The sequence below is a fragment of the Vombatus ursinus genome, unplaced genomic scaffold, assembly GCF_900497805.2.
Source record: "Vombatus ursinus unplaced genomic scaffold, bare-nosed wombat genome assembly UNPS02014812.1, whole genome shotgun sequence".
Taxonomy (NCBI): Eukaryota; Metazoa; Chordata; class Mammalia; order Diprotodontia; family Vombatidae; genus Vombatus; species Vombatus ursinus.
In genome coordinates this window covers 50,431,701-50,459,049 of record NW_020954590.1, presented here as the reverse complement: position 1 = coordinate 50,459,049, position 27,349 = coordinate 50,431,701, and the positions used below count along the sequence as shown (strand labels likewise).

Sequence of the window (27,349 nt, the reverse complement as noted above, 5' to 3'; positions counted from 1 at the left end):
AAAGAAAAGTACACAATCATTCTGATTGAGTCCACTATAAATTTATATTATACAACCTCAACTGGGCCCTCATTATGGCTAGGTGATGTACTACACTTGCCTTATCAAATCATAATAACTCTCTTCACAGTGGCTCTTCCAAACCTTTCCATTCTTTCTCAAACCTCCCATGGCTCCTTCTTCCCCCCACCCTCTCAGCTGAGAACCTAGCTTCGTATTTTATAATTAAAATTGAGGACATTCAACATGAGTTCCCTCTTCTTCTCCCATCACTCAGAAGCCTTCTACCATTATTTCTTCCTTTACCCCTAACTCACATGCTTGGGTAACCTTAATCTTTCCAAGGCTATGCCCTCTATGCTCAAGTGATCCCATTCCATCCCTTCTCCTCCAACAGACTGCCCCCTCTGTCATCCCCATTCTATTATTTTCAATCTTTCCCTGTCTACTAGTTCATTCCCTACTGTCTATTAACATACCCATGTCCCCTCCATCCCAAAAAAAACCATTCACTTGGATCCTTCCACTCTTGTTAACTATTGACCTATATCTCTTCTCTTCCAAAAGGCTGTCTACAAGAGGTGCCTCCACTTTCTCTATTCTTGCTTCTGACCTTATCACTGAGCCAAAATGGCTCTCTCTAAAGTTACCAATGATCTCTTCGTTGCCAAATTCAACAGCCTTTACTCAATCCTCATTCTCTCTGAACTTTCTGCCACCTCCAAAACTGTTGATCATATTCTCCTCCTAGATACTCATCTTTTTAAGTTTTCAAGCAACTCCTCTCTCCTGGTTCTCCTATCTATCTAACCACTCCTTCTCAGTATTCTTTGCTGGAGGTGTCCCTAAGGGTTCTGTCCCAGCCCTCTTCTTGGTGAAGTACATCAGCTTCCATGGATGTAATTACCATCTCTATGATAATGATTCTCAAATTTACAGGTCCTGCACCAATATCTCTGCTGACTTTTAATCTCATATCTCCAACTGCCTTTCAGACATCTCAAAGTGGATGATCAGGCAATGTCTTAAACTAAGTATGTCCAAAACTGAACTTATCTTTTCCCTTAAACCCTCCCTACATCCCACCTTCCTTATTATTGTAGAGGACAACACTATCCTTCCAGTCCTTCAACCTCCCAAACTAGTAGTCATTCTGGATTCATCACTATCTCATGCCCCTCATATCCAGGGTTATTATGAGAATCAAATGAGATAAATTAGTATTAATTAAAGTTATATAAATATCAGCAATTGTTATGTCCTCTGGACCCCCAATTCTATCAACAAACTTCCCTTTATATCTCTTCCTTGCCTTTTTCCTTCCGTGTTTTGAGACTCATGAAAACTTAACCTCAGAAGGCTGGCAAACCTCTCCCAGTGTAATAGGTCAGGAGGTGGAAGATGCCTTTGTCTTCACTACCACTACTAGACCCTCTAGACGCTACCATCACCCAGCAACCTCTTCTACTTTGACCCTATTTAAATCATTAAGTACAGTCACCCTATTTAAATCATTCACCCTATTTAAATCATTAAGTACAGTCACCTACCAGGCATCAGATTATTTCTCCTCCCTTTTTCAAGGAACTCAGAACCTGGCTCATAATCTTTTCCTCCTTAAACCCAACTTCAAAATTTGGAAACTTCAAAACACACACACAGACACACACACACACACACACACACAGAATTCCCTCAAATATTCTGGCCTTACAGTTTCTCAATCTCTTCAACTCTCATGATCTACTCCTTCATTCAAACTACACACAGATTTTTTGCCCCTGATTTTACCATCAAGAGCAAGCATTTATATGGAGGTGTAAGTGCTTGTACAACCTCTATGACCCAGAATTCTGATCACAACATGCTATACTTCCATCTCTTCTCATGCCTATTCACAGAATCCTGAAATTTCAAAGTTGGAAGGAACTTGAATGGCCATATACTACAACCTGTATCTGGAAAAGATTTCACAACCTTTGTCTGAAGACTTCCAATAAGGAAAAACCTACAACACCCCCAAGTAAGTCCATTCCATTCTTGGATAGCTTTAATCATCAGTAAGTTTTGCCTTATATATTGCCTAAATTTGCTCAATGTGCACAAATCTACCATCTGGGGGCAAAGACTGACACACTTTCAGTTTATCATGTCCTCTAACACCTTTCATTTCTCAAGATAAACATTCCTACTTCATAGGATCACAGTTTAGAGTTGGAATGGATCGCAGGAACATGAATTTAGGCATGGAAGACATCAGATGTTATCAAATCCAATATTCTTACTTTACAGATGAGGAAATTGAAGTACTAAAATTAAATGACTTGCCCAATGTCACATAGTGAGATGAGATTTGAACTCAGGTCTTCCTAACTCTAAATACAAAATAGGGAGACCAAACTCCAAATACAGTACTGTACTATACCAGGCTGCCTCTCTGGTTCCTTCAACCAAATTTCATATGCTATAAATCTGAGGCCTTTTTTTTTTTTCTGCCATCTTGTTGCTCTTTTCTGGTCATTCTCTAGCTTTTCATCATCTTTCATTAAATATGGTACACAGAACTGAGCATAGTACCCTACAACAAGACTATTGTACTCGCTTATTACTGGAAGATGTGCTTCTCATAAGGCAGTCCACAATTTCATCAGCTTTTTTGGGTTTTGATATCAAGACTACTGACTTATGCTGAGATTACAAGAACACTAAAATTCCCAGATCTGTTTCATACAAAATCATGTCTGTGACTAGACCATGGAAACATAGCTATTAAGTGTCAGGGGAGAGCTTTTAATAAAGGTTTCCCCTGGTTACAATTAAAAATTTACAAATCCACTACATTACCAATCTATTTTAAAAAGTTTTGGAACTATTTTAAATGTTTTTATATCTCTCAATAAAAGGAACTTCAAAACAAAATGATACAAAATAACTTTCATGAAAAAACTACTATTTTCTTCAAAAATTAGCTTCTCTGCTCTGTGCATGTGCATTTCTTACATGAAAGAAAAAGATTCTGAAAATTCAGCACCAATCTTAAATTTGTTTTAGAATGAATTTAGTATCCTATCAAAATCAAGAACTTACAAGGCCACAATTACATCAAGAAAATGGATCTAATTATATTATTTTTAACTCCTTCAGTTCAGGAATTTTAATCAATTGATTGTATATAATTAATACATAACTCTTATCTGGCATATGAAAATAAGCACTGCTCTACATCACCATTTATTATGGGACTGTTTTATATGTACAGATAGAAAAGAAATGGTTCTAGCAGTAAGATAACATTGATATTTCAAGTTTTTATCCAACGAAATAATTCTGATCAACCAGATTTAGATTAGAGGACAAATGTGAAGTATGAAATAGAGCTTTGATTTCAGGAAGCAAATAGATGCCCTCTTCTCCTAAAAGCCATTCATAAAAATCAGTGTTTTAACATAAAGATATTTTTACCTGCTCTTTGATATCTTGTAACTGTTGCTGTAACTTCTGTACATCAGCATTGACATTGGTGTTGTCTTTGTCCTTCTGTAAAACTGGAATGTTTCCACTTGCTGCAATATAGATAGAGTATTTTTAAATCCCCTCACCATAACTGGATGTAGTACTTTACATGAATTCTTCATGAAATGGCCTCTATTATTAGGCTGTTTTTTTTTTTTTTCCTGGTGAGGGCAATTGGGGTTAAGTGACTTGCCCAGAGTCACACAACTATTGAGTGTTATGTGTTTGAGGCCGGATTTGAACTCAGGTCCTCCTGACTCCAGGGCCGGTGCTCTATCCACTACACCATCTAGCTGCCCCCTATTAGGCTGGTTTTTAAAACAAGACTCTTTTAAACAATGGGTATATTTGGCACAGTAACATAAAAAGCAGATTGCTTCATTTGTAGTGCCTGACTGAAGTAAGCCTCAACAAAGTTTTTAAATTGGAGTCAGCACTTTCCTTGTTTCCCCTTCTCAGATTCATAAATATCTCTATTATGCTTGCTTTCTCTATACTGTACTAGCCTAAGAGTAACTAGTAAAAGCTATGGGTCTGAAGACTTTGGGAATGGATTGAGAGGCAATGGAAGACAATTTTACCCCAAAGGTCAGTTTCCTTTAAAAAAAAAAAAAAGATAAGTTTTTATTGATATTTTCTGTTTTTTACATCATAATAGTTATTCCAAGTGTTCCTTTCCCCTCCCTCTACCAGAGAACCATCCCACATAACAAATCCTATTTTTCAGAGAGGGAAAAAAAACCCAGTACAACTAACCAATCCATTGAAAAAGTTCAAAGACATGTGCAATATGTAACACCTGTGGATCCAACCACCATGAAGGAGTAGATTGGGGATGTCCTCTCATATTTCTTCAATCTAGGCATGCTTAATCTTTACAATTTTGTTATATTTACTCTTGGTATGTCATTGTTCTTTCCATTTACATTGTTGTAGTAACTGTGTATATTGCTTTCTTGGCTCTGCTTACTTCATTCTATATCAATTCATATAGATCTTTCCATGCTTCTCTATACTCATCACAGTAATTTCTTACAGCACAGTGATACTCCATTACATTCATATACCATAATTTTGTTAGCCATTCCCTAACTGATGGGCATCCACTTTGTTTCCAATTCTCAGCTATCATAAAAAAGTTGCTGTAAATATTGTGGTGTATATGGGGACTTTCTTATTGACGGCTTCCTGGAAGTACAAACCCAGTAATGTCCTTGGTTCAAAGGGAATGGACATTTTCCTAGTTTCCTTAAAAACCTTACAAAAGGTTTTTGTTCAGCTGAGGAGATCGTTTTTATAGGAATCTTAACTCTTGTTAATAATAGTGTAAGATGAAAAAAATGAAAGTGCTACAAAGTATCAAATAGTCTCATATAAAAGAGAAAAAAGAATGGTGTCTGATCTCATTACTAGCCCTATTCTGCCATATTCTCTCCCTCTACTTGAAGACACATTTACAGTTGTATTTGACATGAAAAGTCCTGAATAAATATCCATAATTCAATGTCCAGTATTATCTGTATTAATGCTCCCTTCTACCACATCATAAGAAATAACTGTATGCTACCAGTTTATAGTGGAGTCCCAGATACAAAACAAAACACGTAATTCCCTTTTTATACAAGAGGTGTGTTTTGGGAAGAAGTTGTACGTGTATCCAATTATGTCAAATTGTATAATTTTCTGACCCACATTTCTAATTTATTGAAACAAAGATATAACTATAATCTTTTAAAATTATCCCTTTTTTTTTCTTCATTTTGGAGGAAAGTCTTTTGAATGTTTTCAGGTTTGTAATCACCATACAAATGGCTTTAAAATAACTTTTTTTCCTGACTACTAATTTATAACAATAGACCAACAAACATATTAATCTTTTTATGTGTAAGAAAATAGTTTATTATTAAGAATTAGGAGACAAAAAAGAAAATAGAGCGTAACCTCCTTGAAGACAAAAACTTTCATTTTTGTCTTTTATTCCTAAAAGCAGGAGCTTAATAAATGCTTATTGAATTGAATTAATTGAAATGGGTCCAACTGTAAGAAAAAAATTTTAAGAAAATAAACTTACCAATATCATCAGTGGCATCTTCTGAGCCTTTGCCACCACAACACATAATGAAAGGTACTCTCCGTTCAACTACTGCCCGACATTGCACACATTTCTTCATCAGGTTAGCACAGTCTGGAAAAACAAAGGTAGATACATTATTTAGACAAGGGACACATATTACCCTTTCCTCTGCAGTTGACTCTTCTTCTATCTAATCTAAATAACTTTTAAGGGAAGCCCCACTAAACTATCCTGATATGCCTACCAGGAAGGTAACACTAAACATGTTATAAACCTTAGAACAAAAATCAAACCTTTCCTATATTTTTAGGACACCAGAATCAGTGGTCCATAATTTAAGGATTAACTACACTCCCTAATATTTTGGTAAACAATTTTTTTTCTACAAATAAATAACATGATGTCCATTTCAGGAGTTTAATGTAAAAAGGAAAGAAAAAGGGAGACTTTTCTTTCAAAACACAAATTAATACCAGAATGATCCTGGTACTGCCCACCTCTTACCAATACACTGCACTGTCTTGGACTGGTGACTGGTTGCTTGTAAGCCCACTGCAGTTTTCTCTAAAACTCTTTTCTGAGGCAAAATACTGTACTCCAAAATTTCTGCATTATGTTGAACCATTCTCTTCCTGCTGTTTCTATCAAAATGAGTCAATAGAGTAAAAATAAAAATAGCCACTGTACTGAAAAATAATTTCTATGCAAAGAGTAGCATGAAAGTACCATAGTAATAAACATTCTTAACAACTAGAGCAGTTCAAAAATGGAATGGGCTGCCCCTGGTGTGGGGCTGAGGAGCACAGGGGAATGGTGGGTTTCCAACCATTGAAAGCAAAAGCTACATGATCACTTGTTAGGAATATTATAGATGAGCTTCACAATCTGAAAAGGAGATGAACTACATGACCACTGAGATTTTTTGCCCATTCAGACTCTATAATGCCTTTTTTCCACTACTCAAATATTAGGTAACTCATGGCTTGTAAACTAAGACTGAATAATACTCTTTTTTTCTTCCCCAAAAAACATCATAGGTAGGTACTACAAGTACAGTTAAATAAGAAGCTTTACATATTATTTATAATTCTATTTAATTCATGGTTACAAAGATCTAAAATTACAGGTGAAGTGAAAGAGTATCTTTTCCAGTATTCAAATATTGATGGAAAACATATATCTTTTTTTTAAGGCAATTGGGGTTAAGTGACTTGCCCAGGGTCACACAGCTAGTAAGTGTCCACCTAGCTGCCCCCTACAAAACATATATATTAAAAAAAGAAACAGTAAAAGCTGCTGAAATGGCAGCACTGGAGAAAAGGTACAGTATCACAGAATTTAGAGCCAAAAGGGATCATAATTATAGTCTTATCCAACCCGTTTCAGTTTACAAACTGAGGAAACAGGCTCAGGGCTAACATTTTACTCTATGTGGATCATTCCATGGCCTTCTAATTCATTCCTTTGCCTGCAGAAGAGTCTGTTTAGAAGCTTCCTATCACACATCAGTATTTTGAAAGGAAAAGACACTGAATGATTTTGGGGATAAATAGGATAAACTCTAATTTGACATTCCCTGATTCTAAAGGATTCTGACTAGAGGTACAACAAAGGTGTACTCCCAAAATAAAGCGTAACTCAATGAAAATGGGAAAGAGTAGGTAAATCATCTGTCCACGTAGAACATGCTACACAGGAGTTGAATGTGTAAAGAACTCTAGCTTGGAATTGTATGGTTTTAGGGAAAATATTTTTCAAGTTTAAAAGGTTGTCAATTTTCATGCTATATAAGACATTCCCAAAATAAACCTTATTTTGGTAACTTCAAGCTGGGCTTTTCTTTAAGAAAGCCCTTCCAAAAGTTTAACTCTTCACAAAAATGAGCTCCCTACCCTCTAAATCTAATTCAGGATGTCATTTTAGCTTATGAAACCTTAACTGGATGTTACTTGACAAAGATCATTTCCCTTCCTATTTGTGGTTTTGACAGCAGAGACTAGTTACAATTCTGAATTCTCAGACTAGTCCTGCAAAATAGGAGGCCAACAGTCAAGGCATGTCAGCAGAGTTAGAAAGCTCAACTCCAGGTTTGTCTTTATTAACAAATATATTTCATAATGACAGGCCAAGATCAGGTCACTTTACTACTTTAATTACTATCTTATTTAGATAGCTTATTAAGTGCTGCTTACTAAATTATTTTAGGAGCATAACTTACTGTACTTTTACCCTGAAGCTATTCAAGTGAGGAGAATGGTTTTTAAAACCTTTGAAAAACCCTGAATGAAAAGAACAAAAAAGTAGAGAGAAGAACATGGTATGCTGGACAAAAACTGGACGTAAAAAGGGAGGAAATACAAAGATTAGGGGGAGTGAAAAAAAAATACATATAGCTAACATGATCTAATTTTTGCCTGTATCTCCAAAGAAACTAATTTTATTGTGACATCACTTGGCACAAAGAGTAATGGAAAGTAGTAAAGAGGTGTAATAGCTGGTAAAGGCTCAAAAGCAGAAACATAAAGGTTGGTGTACATTACAAGTAGATATGTTAATTTGGTAAAAAAAAAAAAACTTAAAGTGCACTTTTAAGTGGTTCAAAGTATAAAGGGGCAGTTCTCAAAAAAATTATTAAAAACCACCTCCAAAATTGTTCAAATTCTTTAACTGGCACACATACATTGCTGGTGAGGCTGTTAATTGATTTAACCTTTTTTAAAAAATTTACTTAATTAGCAAGTGTTACAAAACTAGGAATAACCTGTAACCCAGTGATCCTACTATTAGGGCCATATCCTAGGGATATGATCCACACAGAATAAAACACAGGGGAGAAAAGGGTTTTGTTTTGGTTTTTTTTTAACAAAAATATTCATATCAACATAATTTATAATAGCAAAAAACTGAGAACCATCTATATGTCCAATGTTTGTGGAATGGTTAATTGTGATTCCAAGTTGCAGATTATAGTATAAGAAATAACAAATGAAAATAACATAAAAAAAAGAGGAGGACTTTATAAAAGAAAACAAAACCAAAACAATATGCACACTGTTTACATAAATAATAACAGAAGGCAAAAATTAAAAAAAGAAAAACAGAAACAGGATAATTGTTATTACCTTATTAAAAAGCTTATACGTATTTCTGTATGTGTATACAAATATGGATACATACATCTAAATTTTCTAAAAAAACAAAAACAAACCACTACACACAAATATAATACTATATAAATAAAAATGCCATCAAAAACAACTAAACTCATAATAAATATGATGACCAATCCTGAATCTGAGGTCAGATGACAACATATTCCAAATGTTAGAGATACAATTATTACATCAATTAATTATGCTTCCCTGCTTTTCTTTGTTACAAGGGAGATTTGAGGCAAGGGCAAAGGGTGAGGAAAGTACATGAAGAAATCATTTTGGTGTAGAAAACAAAGACTAACTGTAAATAATAGAAATAAAGTGCCCTTTAAATGAATTTTGTTTGCATATATTTTTTCAGAACTAAACTTTGCTGAGTGATAAAGGATCATTTATTCAGGATGTCCCATGAGTCTTAGTGCAGTTTTAAGCTATTTAGCTGCACTAAGACTTTTGGGACATCCTGTAGACTATATAGATATCTACAGCTGATACTGTGCAAGGGCAAGACAATAACTTCTATTTAGAGCTCTGTGGAGGATGTAGGAATCAGCTAACATAAGAACACAGGAAAAACTGACATACTAAATAGGGAAGCAAATGTTAAGCAGTGAAGTACCCTCCAAATATCAACAGATTAGGGTTTTTAGTGAGGTAACATCTGGGCACAAAAAACGGAGCTAGACTTCCTCTTATTCTATTCTTACAAAACGCTATAATGGAGGTTGAGTATTGCCTAGGCATACTTACTCTCACAAGCACACATGTGGCCACAGGGCTGAAAAAGAACAGCAGCTTTCTTGTCAGAGCACACCACACATTCTTCAATCTGCAGGAGGAGGCCATGGCATTAGCACAGATATCCAGTCAATAATCAGTCAAGCAATAAGCATGCACTCAGCACCTTCTATGTGCTAGACTTGTGCTGGATGTTGGGGATAGACATATGTGAGAATCTCTGCTCTCCAGGGGCTCACATTCCACTTAACCTAAACCATATGCAAATCTAGGATCTAACATTTATTTCTACTCAAATTTATTTCTCCTAAATGTAAAAATTCCAGGTAGGACTGGGATTTCAAAATCCACAAATGAAGAAGCTATCAGAGTCCAAAATGGGGTGTGACATCACTTCTCTATGCCTCAGACCCACCATCTATTGCTGATATCAGCACTCCGAATTCCATACTCACATTTCCCACTCCTCTTCCCCCTCTCCCCCCACGCCGCGCCCTCCCCCCCGCCCCCCGCATTGCTGCTTTCACTATATTTCTCTCAAAAAAGACTGGATATTTTTCTAAAGTAATTTTTCAAGGAAGTTAAGGAAAAATAAAATACATAAAGGGACAGAAACAGATAAGTTTACAGAGCACTTTTCCTATCCTAACAGATGAGTTCAATCCCAGATTGTCTGGGCCAGCATTTTACTTGGTTCCTTTTTCTTGATTCAGCTTACACGGGGAATCCCCGCGAAGTGTACTGGCTAAACACTTGCAATTGGAGTCAGAAAGAGCTAAGTTCAAATCCAGCCTCAGATACTTTCTAGTTGTATGACCCTAGGCAAGTCAATTACATCTCAGTTTCCTCAGCTATAAAATGCTACCCATTTCCCAGGATTGATGAGAAGATCAAATGAGAGAGAAATGTAAGTGAAGTGCTGTCCAAAAATTCAAACACTATAAATGGGAATAAATTATCATCTTTATTATTATTATTATTATTGACTACTCTGAAACTTAGTGGCCATCATCTCCCAGACAGTCTCTCTTCTCCCAAAGTGTCCTTTGCAGGATCATCATCCATGTTCTGCTTCCTATATGTGGGTGAGCTCCAGGACTCTATCCTAGGCTTTCTTCTTTCTGCGCTCTCTTTAGGTGAATTTATCAGTTACCATGGGTTCAACTATTATCCTATACAAATAACCCTCAAATCTATATATCTCTTCTGAGCATCAATCCCATAACACCAAGTGGATATTCTATAGACATCTCAAACATATCACATCTTCTCTTTTACCCTAAATCCAAACACTTTCTCCTAATTTCTCTATTTGATTGAGGGTACCATTATACTTCTAGTGACCCTCAAAGTCACCCCCATTCTTCATTCTCTCTCACATACCAAATCAGTTAAGTTTTTTTTTTTGGTGTTTGTTTTTTTATTCTACTCTACAACTCTCTCAATCTAACCTGTTTTGTCTACTCACACAGCCACCACCCTAGAACACCTCTCCCTAGATTATTACAATACCCCCTCTAGTTGGTCTCCCTCCAGTCTTTCCCCTATCCAGTCCATCCTGTATATAACTACCAAATGTATATTCCTAAATAAAGCACAAATGTGACTCATCATTCCTCTTCCTCTGCTTAACAAGCTTCTGTGGCTCCCTACAGCCTTGTACACAGAATTGAATTTTTTTTGAGAACCTAGAAAACAGAGAGGAATTCCTCTCACCCCTTTGCCTTTTCTTGTAAGAGGGAAACCTGTCTACAACTCAAACATAGTTATTTGGCTATTGCAGATTTTTAAAAAAAAGCAAAGGCTTTTTGAAGATGGAGGAGACATGGATGTGTTTGTAGGCAGTACACAAGCAACCAGTTGTCAGGGAGAGACTGAAGAGAAGTGAAAGTAGGGTTGCTAAAGGGAGGAATATACTAGAGAAGAAAGGATGAAATGGTAACTTTTGAGCACGTAGAGGGGTTTGCCTTGATAAGGTGAAGAGCCACCTCATCAGGTGAGACAGGTGTGAAGTGAGAGATAATGGCAGAAGGCATCTCAGTGATGTGAGATGAGGAGAAGAAAAGAGGGAGTTCTTAATGAATGACTTTAATTTTTTTCAGTAAATTATGAGGCAAGGTTCTCAGATGACTTGGGAGGGGGCAGGGACACAGGCCACCACATCCATGTCTCCTCCATCTTCAAAAAGCCTTTGCTTTTTTTTTTTAAATCTGCAATAGCCAAATAACTATGTTTGAGTTATATACAGGTTTCCCTCTTACAAGAAAAGGCAAAGGGGTGAGAGGAATTCCTCTCTGTTTTCTAGGTTCTCAAAAAAAAAATCCAATTCTGTATACAAGGCTGTAGGGAGCCACAGAAGCTTGTTAAGCAGAGGAAGAGGAATGATGAGTCACATTTGTGCTTTATTTGGGAATATACATTTGGTAGTTATGTACAGGATGGACTGGATAGGAGAAAGACTGAAGGGAGACCAACTAGAGGGGGTACTGTAATAATCTAGAGAGAGGTGTTCTAGGGTGGTGGCTGTGTGAGTAGACAAAACAGGTTAGATTGAGAGAGTTGTGGATGTAGAATAAAGAAACAAACACCAAAAAGCCATCACTCACAAACAGGTTACTGCGAGTTTCTCTTTTCAGAAAAACAAATATGAATCAGTCAGAAGGCCTGGATCCAACTTCCAGATTCACCACACGAATGACCTTGAGTAAGCCACAAACTCTGAGCATCAGTACACTCACACATAAAATGTGGACAACAATATGGGTTGTGGTAAGAAAACTTCTTGCCTGTGTCCCTGACCCCTCCCAAGTCATCTGAGAACCCTGCCTCATAATTTACTGAAAAAAATTAAAGTCATTCATTAAGAACTCCCTCTTTTCTTCTCCTCATCTCACATCACTGAGATGCTTTCTGCCATTATCTCTCACTTCACACCTGTCTCACCTGATGAGGTAGCCCTTCACCTTATCAAGACAAACCCCTCTACATGCACAAAAGTTACCATTCCATCCTTTCTTCTCCAGTATATCCCTCTCTTCGGCAACCCTACTTTCACTTCTCTTTAATCTCTCCCTGATAACTGGTTGCTTCTGTACTGCCTACAAACACACCCATGTCTCCTCCATCTTCAAAAAGCCTTCATTTGACCTGGCCATCCCCACTAGCTTTTTATCTCTTCTGACTTCTGTGGCTAAAAACAAGAAGGCTGTCTTCCATTGATGCCTCCACTTCCTTTCTTCTCATACTCTTTTTTAACTCATATCTGGTTTCTAACTTCATCAATCAACTGAAACTGCTCAATCCAAAGTTACCAATGCTCTTGATCGCCAAATCTAATATTGCCTTTCCTCAATCCTCATCCTTTTTGACCTCTGCTCAGCCTCTGACATTGTTAATCATCTTCTTCTCCTTGATACTCTGTCTAGATTTTCTTGGCAATACTTTCTCCCTTTTGTCCTTGATATTCTCTTCTCTCTAGGTTTTTGTGATACTCTCCTGGTTCTCCTCCTACCTGTCTGACAACTCCTTCTCAGGTTCATTTGTTGGATCTTCATTCAGGTCATAACCATGGGTGTCCTCCAAGGCTCTTCCTGGCTCTTCTACCTCTATACTATTTCTCTTGGTGATCTTACCAGCTCCCAGGGAATTCAATCATAATCTCTGTGCCTGTCGTTTGTTGTTCAGTCGTAGTCAACTCTTTGTGACCCCATAGACTATAGCATTCCAGGTCCTTCTGACCTCCACTATTTCTCAAAGCCTGTCCAAGTCAATGTTTATTGTTTTCATGACACAAACTACCCATCTCATCCTCTGCCGTCCACTTCTCCTTTAGTCTTCAATACTTCCCAACATCAGGGTCTCTTCCAATAAGTCCCGTCTTCTCATTATGTGGCTGAAGTACTTAAGCTTAAGTATTTGACCTTCTAGTGAATGGCCTGAATTAATTTCTTTAAGTATTGACCTACTTGATCTCCTTGCTGTCCAAGGGAATCTCAAAAGTCTTCTTCAGCACCACAATTCAAAAGTGCCGATTCTGAGGCTCTCACAGTCATACGTGGCTATTGGAAAAATCATGGCTTTGACTATATGTACCTTTGTTGGCAAGGTGATATCTCTCCTTTTTAGTATACTGTCCAGATTTGCCACAACATTCCTTTCAAGGAGCAAGCATCTTTTAATTTCATAGTGCAGACAGTCCAAGAATATAAAATCTGACACTGCTTCCATGCCTCCCCCCCCACCCCCCCACCCCATTTGCCAGGAAGTGATGGGACCAGTTGTCAAATTCTTAGTTTTTTTAAACTCCAAGCCAATTTTTACACTCTCTTCTTCTTTCATCTTCATGAAGAGGCTTCTTAATTCTTTTTCACTTTCTGCAATCAGAGTGGTATCATTTGTATTTTATAATCCAAGGCCAAACTTACCTGTTATTCCAGTTATCTTTTTTTTGGTCCATTAATTTATTTATTTTTAGTTTTCAACATTCACTTCCACAAGATTTTGAATTCCTCCAATTATCTTTTTATTTCCTACTTCAGCATGCCAATCCCCTATGATGAATGTGACATCTTTTTTGGGTGTTCTTCTAGATGATGTTGTAGGTCTTCATAGAACTGATCAACTTTAGCTTCTTCGCCATCACTAGTTGGAGCACAGACTTGTATTACTATGATGTTGAATGGTCTGCCTTCAATTGGAACAGATATCATTCTGTCATTTTTGAGATTATACCCTCGGTACTACTTTTCTCACCCTTTCATTGACTATGTGGGTTACTCCATTTTTTCTAAGGGATTCTTGCCCATAGTAGTATATGTAATGATCACTGAATTAAATTCACCCATTCCAGTCCATTGACCCAAGATGTCAATGTTTAATATTTCCATCTCCTGCTTGACCATATCCAGCTTACCTTGGTTCCCAGATCTTACATTCCAGGTTTCTACACAATACTGATCTTTACAGCATCAGACTTTCCTTTTGTCACCAGATGCATCCACAGATGAGCTTCCTTTCAGTTTTGGCCCTGTTGCTTCATTAGTACTAGAGCTACCTGCAGTTGTCCTGTACTCCTCCCCAGCAGCGTACTGGCCACCTTTCAACCCGAGGGGTTCATCTTCCAATGTCATCTCGTTTTTCATTTTAATACTTTCCACAGGGTTTTCTTGGCAAAGATACTGGAGGAGCTTGCCATTGCCTTCTCCAATGGATCACCTTTTGTCAGAACTCTCCACTATGACCTGTTCATCTTGGGTAACCCTGTATGGCATAGCTCATAGTTTCATGGAGCTATGCAAGTCCCTCCACATAGCACTGATCCAAGAGTAGCATCTCTATGCAAATGATTTTTAAATCTACATATCCAGTCCTAACCACTTTCCTAACCTCCAAATTCACATCTCCAACTGCCTATTGGATATCTTAAACTAAATGGTACTGGCTTCCTTTGCTATTCCTCAGAGAAGAAACTCTATGTCTCAAATCAAAATATTTTCACTGGCCCTCCCCTATGCCTGGATTCTCTTCTTCTTCATCTCCATCTCCTGGCTTCCTACAAGTCCTCCCTAGAATCCCATCCTTTAAACAAAATAGATACTCCTTAATACTAGTGTCTCACCCATTAGATTGTCAGCTCCTTAAGAACAAGGACCATCTTTTTACCTTTTTATGTATGCCCAGCACTTAACACAATGCCTGGCACATAGTAGCTGCTTAACAAATGTTTGTTACCTTGACCTTTAAATTATAAAAATTATATAAAACAAAAATATGACTACTCAAAGAGCTATATCTAAAGTAGAACCATGCTCTTTTTCAGAAATACTAACTTTTTTCTCTTGGTCAAATATATAAGATACACAAACCCCTATACATGTATAAACACAGAACAGGAACGCAATAGATATTCCTACTCCATTCCCACTCTTGAGCTCTGTTCCACTGAGGAGTTATTTGACAGACACAGTGGCAACAGACAATATCATTTATCATTAAAATTGCCTTAAAGAGTGAAAAAAGGATAAAAGAAACAAAGGATAATACATGAAAGTTACCTTTGTTCTAGACTGAACTTGTTCTTTACAGATGAGGCATTTCTTGACACGTGGAGAACACAAAGAACATGTAGCAATATGTCCACATGGGCCAAAAAGAGTATCTCTCTTCATATCTGAACATACCATACACTCCTCCAAAGTTTCTGAATCGTTACTGATCATAGAAGGACTCCGTGAACCCACCTGACCACTAATAAGATAAAATATACTCAATCAGGCTTAGTTCATAATCATAGATAATTATTCTTTGAACAGCTTCTGAAAAAATGTCAACCACTGTATCTCTAAGTATTAAAATAAAATAGTAAGAACCACCCAGGAATGGTATATAACTTTAGTTATGTAAGGGAGAAAAAGAAATATTTACTATTTAGAGTCTTCATATATTATATTTTCTCCATTTTTTTTACTATGGAATAATTTTCTTAAAATTGAAGCTACAAAGTAGAAAAATTCTTAAAAATAAAACTTACGTCATGCTGAAAAGGACTGCTTAAATAATTTAAGAGTTAAGTAGTCATTATTACCAGTCAAAGAGATCAATATCGTCAAAAAGTGTTGTTCACTAAACACAACTACAACATAAATGAAAAGATTTCTTAAAGGCGAAGCCAAACTTTTGAGTATTAAATTGTAATTATCCAATAGAATAAATGATAAAATATATCCTCCATTTTCTCAGCAGAGAGGCAGAGTCTATAAGAGCAGTTTATTGCATGTGGAATCAGACAGGGTCACTAATTTGCAAAGGACAAGGGAAGACTCATAGCACAAAATAGCAATGATGTTAAAAACCAAAGGTGTCAGTAAAACTTATTTATTTTTAAAAACTATCTTCATTAATATTTTATCTTTTATAGAGCCAGCAGAGGGAGCACAGATACCTAAAAATCTAACTCCCATATTTCTTTATATAGAATGAAGCTAGCCAATAACATTTATTAAATGATGAATACTGTAGAACTTTAGGACACAGTGGGGGATTACAGATATAAGGCAAGTAAAATCCTGCCATTCAGAAATACACAATTCATATAGTAACACTGCAAAGAAAAGGAACTTTGAAAGACTTAAAAACTGTGAAAAATGCAATGAACATCTACTGACTCCAGAGGACTGATGATGGCATACGGTATCCACCTCCTCCTGATAACATGGGTAATACAGTCAAGGAGCAGCAGGAAATAAATTTCTACACATGACAAATGTGTATGTTTGTTTTACTTCACTATGTTTATTTGCACAGGATTGTATTTTTCTTTATTGAGGAGAACAGAGGAGCTAGTGGTAATGTTGGCACCCTCAAAAAGAAAACATATGGGCAACGAAGTGGCCCACTACATTAGCTGATTGATATGGGTATCTTAGAAAAGTACTATGGGTGAAAAATAAGCTGGAATTAAACAGGAGGAAATAGTGATGGATTCAATTCTGGAAGTGTGCATTACTTTCAAAGATCTCAAAACCTGAATCACTGCAAAAGCCCATCTTTTCAATACCAATAATTACCTAAAATACTATAATATCAGAAGAATTTAAATTAGTATATCCCTAAGTGTAATGGAAAAATGTACACCAACATTCCATGGTATATCACATCAGAAGAATTTAAATTACAATAATTTAGTCAGTGAGTCAATTTATTAAGCACCTACTATGTGCTATGTACTGTGCTAAGCACAGGAGATATAAAGAAAGGCAAAAGACAGTCCCTGTCCTCAAGTAGTTCACAATCTAATATGGAAGACAACATGTAGACAACTACGTACAAATAAGCTATATATAGGATAAGAAGGAAATAATAAGCAAAGGTATGAGAATTAAGGGATATTTGAATAGGGTGTGGAGAGGCTTGGGGAAAGGTTTCCTATAGAATACAGAATTTTAACTGAGACTTGGAAGGAATCCAGGGAAGCCAGGAGGTAGAGCTGAAGAGAGAAAATATTCTAGGCATGAGGAACTATTGGGGGCGGGGGGTGGAAGCAGGGGTAGTAATCACAATCTTAGACAAAGTTAAAGCTAAAATAGATTTAATTAAAAGATATAGAGAAACTACACTATGTGTCACAAATATTATTTTAGACCCTTTAAAATAACTGCAGACAGTATAAAATACCTGTGAGTATACCTCCCAAAACAAACCCAGGAACTACATGAACATAATTATAAAATGCTTTTTTATACAAATGAAGTCAAATTTATATAACTGGAGAAATACTAATTGTTCATGGGTAGGCAAAGCCAATATAATAAAAATGACAATTTAAAATTAATCTATTTACTCAATGCCATCCCAATTAAATTACCAAGAATTTGTTTTACTTAGAATAATAACAAAATGTCAAGAATAACAAGAGAACTAATAAAAAAAATATAAAGGGGAGATTTAGCAGTACCAGATCTTAAAGCTATGTTATATGGCAGTAATTACCAAAACTATCCAGTACTAGCTAAGAAATAGAAAGGTAGATAGACATATAATACACAGCAACAAATGATTACAGTAACCATGTGTTTGACAAATGTAAAGATTTAAGTTTTTGGGATAAGAATTCATTATTGAGTAAAAATTGCTGGGAAAGCTGGAAAGTAGTCTGGCAGAAATTGGGCATACAGCCATATCTTAAACCATTTACCAAGCCAAGGTCAAAATGGACACATGACCTAGATATAAAGGGAGATATCACAAGAAAATTAGAAGAACATTTACCTATTAGACTTATGGATAGGAGAACAATTTATGAATAAACAAGAGACAGAGAACACTATGAAGTATAAAATGGATAATAATTTTGATTACATTAAAGTTTTTGTACAAATAAAACCAATGTAGCCAAGATCAGAAGGAAAGCAGAAAGCTGGGGAAAAAATTTCATAGTCTCTCAGATTAAAGGTATCATTTCTCAATATAAAGAAGTTTGTCAAACTTATAAGAATACAAGTTATTTCCCAACTGATAAATGACCAGAGGATATGAACAGGCAGTTTTTGATGAAGAAATCAAAACCACATATAGTCATATAAAAATGACTTAAATCATTATTGATGAGAGAAATGCAAATAAAAACATTTAAGACATCATCTTACACCTTAATTGGATTGGCCAAAATGAGAGATGCCCTTCAATTGGGGAATGGCTAAACAAGTGGTATTATATGACTGTGACGAAATACTACTGTGATATAAAAAATGATGAGCTGGTTGATTTTAGAAAAACATGTAAAGATTCGCATGAAATAATAAAATGTGAAATAAGCAGCACCAAGAGAATGCTATATGAAGTAACAGAAATATTGTCCTAAGAACAACTGTGAATGACTAATTCATCTTGAGTATTATAATACTCAAACCAAATACAAAGGCATAGTTCCTACAACAATGAAGTAAGATGCTATCCACCTCCAAAGAAAGAAATGATAAATAGAAGTATGTATAGTATGGTTTTACATATATATGTATATTTCTGTTTAATTGTAGCCTTTTCTAGGGCAGGGCAGGAGGGAAGGAGGAAAAACAAAGTGCACAGCAGAGAACAAAAGAAAACTTAGAAGGAAGCCCAGAAAAACAGGGTAGCTTTGAAAACAATGTGCAGTATTTACTACATAGGGTTTTGTTTTTTTTTAAGTACACAGTCCAAAATAGAAATTCATGGTTACATTGTGTTGTGTACATGTAAATGTTTTTTTTTCTTTTTGTGTTTAAGTTCAAAATGAATAAAAATTTAAAAAAAAGAAGAAAGTAAGAGGAGAGAAAATGGAGGCATCAATGAAAGAGAGCCTTCTCAACAAGTTTTGCCACAGCAGACAGGAGAGAAATGAGACAATAGTTAGTGGGGATGGATGGATGGATGAAGAAAATATTCTAGAATGAGGGAAAATTGTAGGCAGTAGGAAAGCAGCCAGTAGTCAGGAAGAGACTAAAGATAAGTGGATAGCGGGAATGAGAGAGAGAGAGAGAGCAATCTGCTAGAGGAGATGAGATAAAATGGGATCCCCTTGTGCTTTAGGACCACCTCTTCATGTAAGACAGGGCTAGAGGAGATAGTGGTACAAGGCATATGGGTGATATGAGAAAAAGAAGCAAATGGCCCAATTTTTTTTTTCAGGAAAATATGAGGCAAAGTTCTCAGCTAAGTTTTTGGGGGAAGAGGCAGCCATGGAAAGTTTGAGGAGGAATGAAAAGGTTTACAAGAATCATTGTGGTGAATGAGAGAGTGAGTTACAGAAGTATAAGAGAATTGCCTAGCAGCAGTAAGACCCAGGTTAGGTTATATAAAATAAATCTGAGTAGAAGCAGTTAGGATGATTGCATGATTTTTTCTACTTCTGTTCAGCTACACATGTACAGGAATGAAGAAAGTAGATGATGGGAAAGATGCCAGGCTAAATGTTGGTGGGGCACAATCAGTGATACAGTTGGCAACACGCTCAAGAGAAGAAGACAGTATAGAGTTGAACTGGTTCACCAAGAAGTCAAGATGGGGAAAGGAAGAGAGTGCAGCTACCTTGGGGATGACACCTTGGAAAAAAACTAAGGAGCCAAGGGATTGGAGGTCATGATGTAGGTAAAGAGAAGGGTTTGGTAGAGACAGCAGGAGAGGTGTAATGTCAACAGACTATGATCAGATAAGGGGATTCCAGAATTCATGAACATGGAAGTGAGGCATTTGTGAGTGATAGAAAGATCAAGGACATTACCATCTTTGTGTGTGGCTGAGGCAGGGCAGAAGAATAGGTCGTATGAAAAGAATAAGCTGAAGTACTGGGAGGTTAGGGTATTTGAGGAAGTATCAACATGCATTATATGACTTAAATCAAAGCGAGATCTAAAATTTGACTTTCAAAAAAGATATAAACCATAAAACTAATAGCTCATGTACAAAGATCCACAGTGAACAAGGACTGACCAGATTGCTGACACTGGGTACTGAAATAAAGTTATGAGAACAAAAGTAGTTATTGAGAGCTATGGTAACTTGAATGGGAACTAAAATTTTAAAAACAAAATCAAAATGGGGTAGTGGTCAAGGAACAGGTGAGTTTGGCAAATGTTTCTTAGGAATGGGCAATACCTGAACATGCTTAACTAGTGAGGGAAGGGAGTCTCATGACTTATAAATTGGTGATAAAGTGAAGGCAGGAGATATCAATTTATTAGCATCCAAATGGTAAGTGAAAGATTGAAGTTCCATAATATGTGTAAGTTTGGGTTCTGTTCAGTGACAAAGATAATTCCTACTGATGTGCACATGCTGACATTAATATCAACACTTAAAGGCATTACACACATATAACTAGTCTTTATGCCTAAGATAGTGCAGAAATAAATTAGTAGGCTGCTAAAATTTCTCCTAGATGAATTAATTTTAAAGATTTCAGTAAACAAGGTTGTTTAATATGAGACTTTTAGCAAATATTTAATAGCATTTGTTCTGTCTCTTATTTCTCTTGCAAGAAGCCCCAATGACTTTAAAACTTAGCAGCAAAATAAGGTGTTTATAGTCTAGAAACCGCATTCTCATAAAATACATCATATTCAATGGATCAAAACTTAATCATACCTGACTTTTTCTTTGTGACACTTGGCCAGTGCTTTGCAGAGGCTAGGATCAGGACACAGATCAAGTGGAGACTGACCCTTTTTATTTCGAATGCTAAGATCAGCTCCATTAGCTGCTAAGAAGCAGGCAATAGATGCTGCACTCTTCTTCTCTGCCCCTTGTGTACCAAGTCCCATTATTAACTGAAAGAAAATAAGAATAGTGGTCATCCCTGAGAGAATATAGTTTCACATATTAACATAAAAGATGGCAAATTTAAAGTAGTTGTAAATGCTTCCTCATCCTACATGTTTAATTCCTTCATAGTTAAAATTATTTCTATTAGTCAAGGAGAAAACATGCTTTACAGCTACCTATATTCCCTGTACAATTTGTATTAAAGGTGAAAAAATTAAAATTGTCAAAATATTATGCATTTACCATCAATTGGTTAGTATTTATTAAAGGCTTGATGAGCTTTGTTTACAAGAACTATGTGATCTACCTGTTGAGGGCAAATTAAAATATTATAAACAAAACATAAAAGCTCTGAGACGACATGGGACAAGAATGTAATCAAGCAAATGTTTCCCGAAGAAGATGAGTTATGGGGAAATAATAAGGTTCAAATGAACAGAGGTGGAAACAAGTTGAATGCAGGGGGGTTAGGGAAATAGAGAGCAAAGTAATTAATCTGGTTTTTGTCAGAAACAATAAGAAATAAGGCTAGCAAATGTTGAACCTTTCATATATTTAAGTTTTTGTGTTGTACACATTAGAATCTAGCTTTTAAATGAAAAATTTTAAAATTTCAAAATATAACAGTATTCTTTCAGTTAACATCTTTGACAAAAATGATCTAGTACTGCAATAATGATAGGTAGGTTTGACATCTGAATTATTTCCTTCCAACTATTTTTTTTTTTTTTAGGCAATTGGGGTTAAGTGACTTGCCCAGGGTCACACGGCTAGTATGTGTTAAGTGTTTGTTCTGAGGCCAGATTTGAACTCAGGTCCTCCTGACTTCAGGGCCGGTGCTTTATACACTGTACCACCAAGCTGCCCCCTCCTTCCAACTATTTTAAATAAATTTCTTTCATTCCATTTTAAATAAATTTCTTTCATTCCATGCTCAAGGGGAAAAAGGCAGTTACTAAAAGAGTTTGCCAACAGTTACTGAAAAACTTGACATACTTCCTGGCAAGAACGAAGTACATACATCTATTTCCTTAAAATCGATGTTTTCAATCATCATTTTCATTTAACTACCGTGGAAAGATGAAAATTCCACTGCTTAAGGGAAAAAAGATCACTATTCCTTTTAAATTTTATGCTGATACAAAATAAAATAACATTCTCAAAAAGCTAGCTATTCTCATTTCATTTCATTAAGTTATAAAATGAAATCTTCCAGAAGACATAATAGAAAGATTTTGCATCCTGTTTGGATAAAAATATGGACCAATTGCAAACTTTCAAAGGATAAAGGGCTTATATTAAACCACTAATGTTTTAAAAAAAAAACAAAACAAAACCCAAACCCTAAGACTTCCTTACATTGCTCAGAAAAGAAAGCAAAATAAGAAATCTAAAAGAAAAGTTACCTAGTGTGCATTTTTCTTACATGATAAAGTAGTACTTATCGTTAATGAAATTCCATGCAAATATGAGACAGAAACGAGATCAGAGCTTTAAAAACTGAGTGGTGGAAGAGACAGGTAAATCTAGACACAGAATAACTCAAGCAATCCAATCTAAAAAGAACTGCAGAGCAGAATTAGCAAATGCTAAAATTAGGGCTGTAGACAAGTTGCAGGAACCATTTATCTGTCTCCTAGCCCCAATTTCTAGCAGAAAACTCTGGCTCTCATTTCATCCATTAAGTGATATCACTGGAATTTTGTAATATGTAAAGCCAAAGGTTAACACTGCCTTGGTACTATGGAGCATATATCAAGAGCTCCTGAAGACCTGCACTGACATACGAAACAGATTCAATGTATACGTCAACAGGAATTAAAGTTTTACTTTTTATTGGAATTACTTTTGCTAAATATCCAAGTAGTTCTCTTTTGACTGCATGAGAACTATAACCTCATAATCAACTCTTTAACTATAACAACACTTAAACTATGAATTCTCAACAATTGAAAGAACAAAAGCAGAACCAAAAAAGTTGTGGAGTTTGGGAGACTGGCAGTTTGCTGCTAACATGATATCAAATTCTAAAGCAAATGCAAGATCTTTCAAGTGATATATGCAGAGAGACTCTAAAAATCACTGATATCTCATACCCTTTTTGTTTCTTAAACAATTTCATCAATTTTCCTATGAATACTTCATTAGTACTTCAAAGACCCATGATTTAATTGCTAGGAGTACCATCTAAATCTACGGTTCTGTCAGGCCTTCAAAATATTCATCAAGTTTTCTCTTTTATTCTTCAGGCTAATTGTTGGTACAGAGTACAACTCCTATGTAACTTCGTACAAAGTCCTCTGTAGCCAACTGGGAAACTCAGCTAAGCCACTCTTTAGATAACATGTACATATGGCCAGAAGTTAGGCTCTAACAAACTGTGAGACAACGGGTTTCTTCCATCTCACACAGAGGCTACGATTTTAGCACTGATTATGAAAACAAATGAATGTTAAACAGCAACTCATGATGACCAGTGATATGATAAACTGAAATGTTTATCAAGACATAAAAAGTATTGACTCTTGAGTTGGAAAGGACCTCCAAGGCATCCAATCCATGCCTGAACAACAATCTCTCCTATAAATGCCCCACACATTGTCTTCCAGCCTTTTCTGAAATACCTCTGAGAAAAGGGAACCCATACTCTCCCAAGATAGTCCATTCTACTTTTGGCTAGCTCTAAATATCACAACTTTTTTTCTTCAATTAAGCCATGTATGCCTTTTAACATCTCTACGAATTGCTTCTGATTTTCATTTTGGAGGTCAGAAAGAATAAGTCTAATTCTTCTTTCATGTAACAGATCCATAATATTAAAGAGGATTATATAATCACTCTATCAGATTTAGAACTGGGAGGGAATCAACCCCCTCATCTTATGGATGAGGAAACAGAGATCAGAGAAGTAATGTGATTTGCCTGAGATCACAAGATTATAAGGGACAAAGACAGGATTAGAACTCAGACCATCTGACTCTAATCCAGCAAGCTTTCTGATACATTACCAATTGGAATCACATACCACTCTGACCCTGCAAGTCTTCTACTTTTAAGGCTAAACACCCCTCAGTTTCTTCAGCCAATTCTTACATAATATGGTCTACAGGATCTTTCAACCTAATATCACACTGTCCTGATATGTTGAAAGTGTGCACAGAAGCAGAAAAACAGAATTGCTTAGGATGAATCGTAGCTTTAAATGTACAAAGCACACTTGTAGACTGCTAGCAAACAACAGAAGCAGATAAAATAGCCCTGAAATAAGCAGTAACAAATTGGCAAACTCTTAGTGAGCAAATGCTTTAGGCAACAGAAACTTTAAGATGTAATGTCACAACAAAAGCTGCAAATCAAAATTTTCCCATCTATACAATGCAAAAGAAATTTTAAGTGATCATCATCCCCCTCAAGATATAACCACAACAAAACCTTAATAGTTTCAAGGGTGCCTTAAAAACAACAATGAATTAGCTCTGGGAATTCAAAAGGAAATGTTTTGAAGGTTCAACAAAATCATAATACACATTAGAGCTGGAAGGGATCCCAGAGGCCATATTGTCCAACTGTCCAACTCCCTCATTTTACAGATGAGAAAACTGAGACTCAGGGAAATTAAGTGGCTTGTCCAAAATCACTTTGTGTAATGTAATACCATATCAAGCTCTGAACTCAAGTCCTCTGACTTTAGAGTCAATACTCTTTCCAGGATGAGGCTGCCAACAATCTAAACATAATAACCATCAAAAGAGAAACAATATTAATCCAGGCAAAATCTACTTTGCTAATTGATTATTTTAATATTAGTATTTCAGAGACTAGCTGTGACTTGTAACAAACTTTTCTAAAATAATCTGAATATAAGAATAAAATCAGAGACTTCATGCTCACGAATTAGCCCTATAATTACTAAAACTTTATGTACTTTCTTTTACAAAGCCAGTTGACAAAGGGTAGAACAGTATTAGTATTTTTGAAGAATTGTTACTGAAATAATTTAGTAACAAATGTACCTTCAAAACTTCATACAAATTATATATGAGAAATTACTTACTGTGTTTTTGGATGGTTCCCAGGCTGTATCTACTTTCCCTACATCCTGCATATCTTGGAGCTGGCGGAGTTGTGATAAAGTATGATGTCTCAGAGCTTCATGCAATGGAGTATCCCCATCTTTATCCTGAATATCCAGTTTAGCACCTGCACGAACCAAAAGCTAAAAGGAAGAAAAAATCTCATTTAGGCAACACAACTTACTAAAGTTGTTACAGAATCAAGGACATATCACTAAACGATAGACCAAAGCATCAGCACTAAGCTACACATTTTTATTTACTCTTACAACTATTACTTTGATTATATTTCTGGGTTTTCGCATAATGAGTGATAAAATCTGATGATTCAAGTTAATATTTAACCATATTAATTTAATTCACTGACTACAAGGGTACATTAACAGTGTAATTTACAGGTTTTTTAATTTTTATTTTGAAGGGAGTAATCAATGTATGTCAACCATTTCCATTAGGAGACTAAATAATAAATTTTAGTTTCATTTGCTATAAGTGCTTGTTATTGATCCAATTTTTTTCCTACTCAATTTCCTCTCAAACAGGTTAAAATATACACAAGGCATAACAGCAACGTTCTATTGCTCCATTAATTCCTGGCATGAAGCTATTTTCTCCAAAATGATGTAGTCATTCTCACTGCATACAAATTCTAAAACCTGTAACAATGTATATATGACATAATATTACAAAGCACCACGACAGCAAATTGTGTACGCATTTTGAAAATTATATCAGATGTCAATTTTATACATTTCAATAGATAGGCAGCTATTATATGCATCCTACAGAGGATTATAGGCTTATATTTAGAATTTTGATGGATAGGGTTTAGTGAGATCTATTTCTTCTTAATGCTTTTTTCCCTAAGTCATTCCAATTGTGGTTTCAGAAACATACAAAGAATACTAAACATGAGATGTCATGTATACAGAGGAAATTACCAAAGGTATCTTCCTGCAATTAGAATTAGCCTTTCCAATCTCCTGCTGCAATTCATTAAATGGGTTCCAACTGGAAAACATCATGGGTGCTCATTTTGGTAGCACATTTACTTTTTTGCAATTATTTGAAATAGCAATAGAAATGATAGCTAAAGTAAGACTACATAGGGGAAAAAATGAAATAAACAGGGGCAAGAAAGACCAAAATTATCTCCATATGATATAATGCATGTAATATAATGTTTGCATAAAAAATAAGAAAATCAATGAAGGAAACTAATCAAGATGATTAATAGCTTCAGCAAAACAGCAGAACACAAACTAAATCAACAAAATTTAGCAGCATTTTATGTGTATATTATTAACAAAAAAAGGAAGAAAGCTAAATTCCATTTAAAGTAACTATAAAAAGGATAAAATATTTGGGAATTAAACTACCAAGACATACACAGGACCTATGTGATAAGATACTTACATGTTAGGGATAAGGGCTAGACATGATTTTCTAGGGGGTAAGGGGTATAGGGAATGGGTGAGAAACTCCCTTTTCAACTTTTAGTTTTCAGAGAGCTGCCTAGGACGAAGGGTGGTTAAATGACTTGCCCAGGGTCACACTGCCAGTGTCCAGGCTAGGTTGTTAAACTCAGGTATCCTGGCTTTAAGGCTCTTTATCTACACTGTACCACACTTGTATACAACTACAAGAAAATCTTTACAGAAATAAAGGAAGGTCTAAGTAAATAATTGGAGAAAGCAAATTGAAGCCAAATTGCAAAGTGTTTAAAAAAAGTGGAAATGGAAGCATTAAGTATAGAAAGATTTTTTTTAAGAGCTTGACTGAGAAAGGGAGAAAGGATATTAGGTGGTAAGTTGCGGGGACATTAAGATCTAGCAAGACAAATGCATCAATTGTAAAAAGGACATCACAGGCAGAGGCACTTTCACACTAATATTCTAATTAGAATGGAGGGGGTGGCTATTTGGTCTGTGCTTCTCAATATTTGGTACTTTTCTCCATGCCAGAGTGCACAAATTCTTGTTGCTTGCTTCCCATTGTGATCA

General features: G+C 35.8%; 1 protein-coding gene across 1 annotated transcript in view; it reads right to left on the bottom strand.

Moving 5' to 3' along the window:
- The window catches only part of LOC114053907 (E3 ubiquitin-protein ligase MIB1), a 144,230-nt gene that overhangs the window by 2,732 nt on the left and 114,149 nt on the right, over positions 1–27,349 (bottom strand). The window contains exons 15-20 of the mRNA XM_027877031.1: positions 25,328–25,489; positions 21,097–21,278; positions 15,534–15,726; positions 9,493–9,571; positions 5,585–5,698; positions 3,463–3,563 (exon numbers count right to left, since the gene is read on the bottom strand). Coding sequence (XP_027732832.1) covers positions 3,463–3,563; positions 5,585–5,698; positions 9,493–9,571; positions 15,534–15,726; positions 21,097–21,278; positions 25,328–25,489 — 831 coding nt within the window. The remainder of the gene's footprint in view (positions 1–3,462; positions 3,564–5,584; positions 5,699–9,492; positions 9,572–15,533; positions 15,727–21,096; positions 21,279–25,327; positions 25,490–27,349) is intronic.